Source organism: Mesitornis unicolor, unplaced genomic scaffold (genome assembly GCF_000695765.1).
Source record: "Mesitornis unicolor isolate BGI_N332 unplaced genomic scaffold, ASM69576v1 scaffold27414, whole genome shotgun sequence".
NCBI lineage: Eukaryota > Metazoa > Chordata > Aves > Mesitornithiformes > Mesitornithidae > Mesitornis > Mesitornis unicolor.
This window is the reverse complement of record NW_010179796.1, coordinates 13,460-19,211: the sequence shown is the minus strand read 5'-3', so window position 1 is coordinate 19,211 and position 5,752 is coordinate 13,460. Positions and strand designations below refer to the sequence as shown.

Sequence of the window (5,752 nt, the reverse complement as noted above, 5' to 3'; positions counted from 1 at the left end):
GGGGCGTGCGGGAGAGCAGCACAGAGGTGCAGAAAAGGGAAACAAGCTCCTGTAAATCCCAAGGGCTTTGGGTACCACGCAGCTATTCTGCCCTCGGTGCTGCGGTTGCTGTCGGTGCTGGCAGCAGCATGTGGTGTTTGTTGTATTTTTGTAGGGGAAGTTTTTAATCTTGACTTCCTGCGTTCTTGATAACTTGTTGGACCCTGCAGTGCTGGTTTAGGGGGTTGTTTTGTGGCATTCTGGGTTTCCATTCTGGGATTTGCAGGTAGGGGCACACAGTGTTTTTATCCTTAACAAAGAAGGGGCAGAATCACAGCTCAGCACAGACCTCTCTGCCGCTTTCGTCTGCGTGATCAGTTCTGCCAAAATCAGCAACACAGCTGACGCTGAGTTATCTTTGCAGGATTTGATTCTTCCAGAATTACGGTCATGGTCAATGGTGGTAACAGCAAGAATGAATCTGCATTTTAAGAAGGGTTGTCGACCTCCCAGCTAACAGTGATTGTCTGTTTGTTTCAGCAGTTGAGAAGGTCCACAGGGATCCAGGAGCCAAGAAATCATCCCAGCACCTAAATGAGGCATTAAGTCTGGTGAGCTCCTACAAATTTCTCTTTCGATGTATGATCTTTGCTGGGTCCCAACCAGACCTGTCTGCCTTGGCTTGTTTTCTGGCTGCAGTGGGAAGGTACACATGTCCTGGCAGTGGCTGCCTGTGCATCCTCAGCCTTTGCCAGGTATCACTAAGAGCACATTTGTTTGCTGCTGAATAACACAAGCCTTAAAAGTGGTTGACAGTGGGGTTGTGCTGAATGAGATGCTACCAGGTGGAGCTTTATGTACCAGGAGAAATTGTGATCCTTTCTGTAAGGTCCCAGCATGCCTACTTTGGGCAGTCGGAGATGAGTAGTTTGTAGCAGGAAGCCTGAGCTCACAGTCTGTCAAACACTGTACTGGAGATACTCCTGACTCCAGGAGGTTGGTTGGGTGCTGGTTAGTGACAGGTGCTGACCTGGTTTCCTTTCTCCACTAGGTCTGTTGCTTTCTGTCTGAAACTTCACCAGGGAACACTCCTAATAGAAATGGCAGGTAAGAGCACCTCAAAATGTGGCAATGTAGGGAGAATGGTTTCAGAGAATGTTTTTCAGTGCACTGTGATGGCTATAACACATCGGGAAAGTGACGTGTCCCTTCCTGAGATCTTGGTGATCCCTGCAGCTCTTCAGCTACTTCTCTTCTCTTGCCTTGGTCACATTCACTTTTGTGCTGTAGGTTTGTCAGCTGAGGTTACTGTTCTAATGATGAAGCCTCAGGTGTGACTTTTTTGAAAGTTTTACGAGGATGGAATGTATTCACAAAAAAATACATGAGAATAATTCCTTCCTTACAGAGGCTAAACACCTTTCCACAGCATTTCTAGCTATGCTATTTATATGAATACATCATAATTTTTCTTCTAGTGAAATTGGTAAAAAAATTCTTCCCAACTTTTTTAAGATAAGAGAAAGTCCAAGGCTTGCATACAGCTGCTGTCCATTGGTAATACAGTGTGGTTTTTGAAAGCACAGTTATGCTTTTTGATCTCCTGTGTTGATCCCAGCCTCGATGGGAGTGCTGTAGCACTCTGAGCTGTGCAGTCAGACATGAAAGGGGGTGTTTTAATTTGATTTTTTTTTTCCTGTTCTTGGAATTAACTCAGAACAGTTGAAAACTACAGGGTCTCTGGGTGGGAAAAGAGTGGTCACTCGACTGCAGCTGGGCAGCAACAGAGAAGGGGTGTACCCCCAACCTCTGTGTACCTAGCAAACAGTTGTGGAAGTACTTGAAGCATTTTGTGAGTTTGAAAAATGACAAACAGCAGTGGCTGGTGCCCAGCAGGCCCGTTGGGTTTGACTCCACCATTTGGAGACCTCTGTACTAAAGACTGCTGCCCATGACAGATCTGTGCTGTAGAGGAAATGGAGGAGAGCAGAACCAAAGTAACCAACTGCAGCTGTTAAAGAGGGACAGAACAAAATTTTCCTTATTGCTCAAAAAAAAATTATTAAAAAACCTGCCTTTACTGTGATCAGTTAATCTTAGTCTTATTGACTTCCCTAGAGAGCTGTCTCCTTAGCTTTAAAATCTGAGCCCTTTCCTTTGATCCAGCAGCATTACGTCCTTTTGTAGGCTGCTGAGACAGACTGTCCAGGACAAAGCCCATTAGGTGTTTATAGCAAACAAAAAATTAGTGCTAAGAAGTCCAAATTCCTGTGGACTTTGAAAGCAGCCGTGGGACATTGGCACGACATACGATGGGGTGAGCAGTAGGTGTTAACCAGTAACTAATACCAGCTTTAGAGGGCAGCTGAATTAACGTAAAATGCATTTAGTGGAGATGGGTGAGGAGGGGCAAAAGACTTAATGTTTGTTTTTATAAAGAAAAATCTATTGAAAAGCTGAGTTGGGCTGGTGATTTCAGACATTATTCCATATTTTTTTCTGATGTGCTCACAGTGGGCGTTATCCTCGCCGTATTTTCTGTGTGAAAATATGCTTTTTCTTTGCATGAAATAAAGCCTTTTCTTTCCTAAAGCACGGCTTACAGCTTTAGATGCTTCCCTGCCAACCTTCAAACGAAGCAAAGAAGCTGCTCCTGCAAAATGTCTTCTTATGCAGAGATAATGGCCAGAGAAGGGAACTCTTGTGCTGAGAGTTCTTGTTCAGACATTTCCTCTCATGTCCTGTGCCATTTGGAGATTCTCCCAGGACATTCTTCATCTCTTCCTCTGGTTGTTTTTAATTCTGTTTACTGGGGCTGAAGTAGACTAGAGACAATTAGTCACAATGCCCTGGGATCAAACTTTAATCAGCACTGGAAGGCAAGAGCAAACATTCCCAAACGTGTAGAAACGCACATCCAGGCACACACGTATACGCAGGCAAATCTCCACATCTGTCTAGAAGCTGACAGCAGTTTAAATGCAGAGGATTTAGGCATTTAATTTCTTCCCAAGGTAAACTTTTCTTCACCATATTGCTTCTATCAGCATTTGGTTTGTTGTATCTGACTGCAAAGCTTTTTTTTTGTTTCCTCCTCTCTCCCCTGGGGCTTAGCCTTACAGAAAGCACTTGACTTTTGAAGAAAAAAGGGTACATTCATCAGTCTCGTCACAACAAAAACCAGCCCTGCCATCTGACTTGCCTTCCCTGAACTGGATGATACCCGAGTACTAAATTCCAGTCTGGGAGATGCTTTCCAAAGGCAGCCCTCCGCGCTGTCACAGGGACATCTACTACAGGTCCTAAGGCCTGGTCCATGCGCCAGCAAGCTCACCCACTCACAGCTTGTGTCTGGAGCTAAACCTGCTTGTCTGGACGATCGCCAGCCTTTCCTTCTGCTTTGGTTTTCTCAGAGGTTGTAACGAAAAACCTCTGTGCAGCTTGTTTCTCCAGATGTTGCTAGCCTCTCCCACCTCCTGAGGAACCTCACCCTAGAGCTTATTTTAAGGTTTTTTTTTGTCTTGCAGAGCCTTTCGCATAACTTTACACTGGTATGTAAAGGTATCAAGTCCATGAGTTGGATATCTCTATTCCTCTCTCTAAGGCTTTCATGTGCTAGTTTAAATGTTGTGTCCACTACTGAGGAAGAAGAACAAGATGTTTGATGTGAATGACCAGAGCTGGTGATGGTTTCCCCTTTTGATTTTTGTTCAGGGGTGTCTGTATTGGGAAGATGTGGAGGATATTACGCTTGCTCTGCCATACAAGAACATTTCTGCTTTCAGCTAATACGTGTTTTTCTGTATTGTAGAAAAGGTGAATAACTTCCCACCGCTTCCCAAGTTTATCCCTCTGAAACCATGTTTCTACCAGAATTTTGCTGATGAAATTCCCATTGATTATCAGTCTCTGGTGAAGAGAATCTACCACGTGTGGATCTGTAAGTTGAATATGAAACCTGTGCTGGGAAAACGTATATGTGTATTAAAACACCATAGATCTCAATGTCTTCTGTGCTTTAAAGTTTTGACTGTGATTAGTTGATGAGAAACAATTTCGTGTTAGAATACTGTAACTTTATGCACAAATATTAAGCTGCTGTGCCTTGAATCTTTGTCACAGAGCTGCTCTTGAGGAAAGGAGAGAGTATCAGTGCTAGAAAAGTCTTGGTAAATTTGAGCAGGAAAAAAGCAGACACTATCTGATACCTTTATTAATGTCAGGTGATGTTTTTCTCCCCAAAATAGCCCTCTTAAAGTAATTCCCAATTCACCTAAACTAAGATGATGAGTAGGAGAACTTTAGGCAAGGAAATAAATGTGACTTGTTTACTTGCTACCTGTCTCCACACCTCCCTATAGGAAGGCTAAAATTCCCCCTTGATTGTGCCACCCACAGATTTCCCAATCGAAGCAGCGTCTTCCAGTCCTATGCTGTCTCTTCCTTAGATACTATTCCTTTTCCATAGCCCACGAAATGTTCCCCGTCCCGCTGGGGAAGGACGCTGATCCTCTTGGTCCCAGCTGGTGGTTTGCTGATATTCTGTATGAACAGACCTCCTGGCTCTAGGCTTGTGTTGCCTGGCTTAGCCGCTGAAAAGCCACTCATGAAAATTGACCATTCTTCTCCAAGGAAGGAAATCGGCTGAAAAATGGTGTGGCAGGCCTAGGGAACCACAGGGAGTGCTTTGGAAGATTAAAAATCTTTTTGCCTTGCTTATCTTTTTTTCTCCAAATGCTTGTCATCCTATTTACCCTTCTCACTGAAGGAAAGCTTGTTTTCTGCCAGATATGCATTTGGTGGCATGGCTTTTATTCCAGATGCATAGGATGTGTGTACGAGAGAGATTTGTGTGCATAAATAATGGCATAATCTATCACTCCATTGTTCTTTCGTTATTTAGAGATGCTGAAATGAGCTCTGTAATTTTCTTGCCTGAAGAAACTGCTTGTCCCTTCAGACTAACTGGTTAAATGTTGCATGCTGTAAAGCTGCCTTTGTCTGCGACTCTCCCTGCACAAAGCGCCCCTCATTCCAGTTAATGACAGGCTGGAAAGGTGCCAGCCATGTGGGCAACTGCTCTACACGTGGCTTAGGAGACCTGGCATTTTCACCAGGAGTTTTACATTTCTGTCTGCAGCACGCTTTCTTTTTGGGTCTCCTCGACTTTTTAGGATGGGATGGAGAGGCAGACGCATACGGAGGGAAGGCAGTAAACAAGAAAAGGCCACTGTTAAAAATAGAAATACAAAAGTCGTTGCTAGAAGCTTGAATGCTCATTACTTTAATTGAATGTGAACGTTTTATTATGGTGGATGGTGATTTCAGGAAACATGTACCAGAGCTCCCACTACTGGAGAACAAACTCCTACCTGACAGGCAGGGAGAACCTGAAGTTCCTTAAAACTTTCTAGGTGCTCTTGTCTTGCTGGTTTGGTTTTTTTTGTGTGTGTGTTTTTTTATTAAGTAACTTTTAGAGAATAAATAACCTCTGAAAATAAAAATTTTGAGAAGTACAGCTAATTACTGTATAAATTAAATAATTAAATTTCTTTCTTCCCTTCCAATTTTAAGATACATCCAAGCCATTGGATATAAAGCATTATTGTTAGCTACTCAGAAGAAATTTTCTTTGTAGTAAAACAATGTTTTATTTTAACTCTCATGCAATTTCGATGTCAGAAGCAGCAGCTGGGTTCCGATGCTTTCCACACTAGGTTCTCCTGACTGCATTGTCAATGTTATTTTATGACCACCAAACTTTGTAGCTGTT

At 43.2% G+C, this 5,752-nt stretch overlaps 1 protein-coding gene across 1 annotated transcript in view; it reads left to right on the top strand.

Moving 5' to 3' along the window:
• Nucleotides 1-3,786: 3,786 nt before the first annotated feature.
• The window catches only part of SCAMP4 (secretory carrier membrane protein 4), a gene marked incomplete at its 5' end in the record, with an annotated part of 8,667 nt that continues 6,701 nt past the window's right edge, over nt 3,787-5,752 (top strand). Inside the window, one exon of the mRNA XM_010182908.1 lies at nt 3,787-3,919. Within this exon, the coding sequence (XP_010181210.1) occupies nt 3,787-3,919 (133 nt within the window). The remainder of the gene's footprint in view (nt 3,920-5,752) is intronic.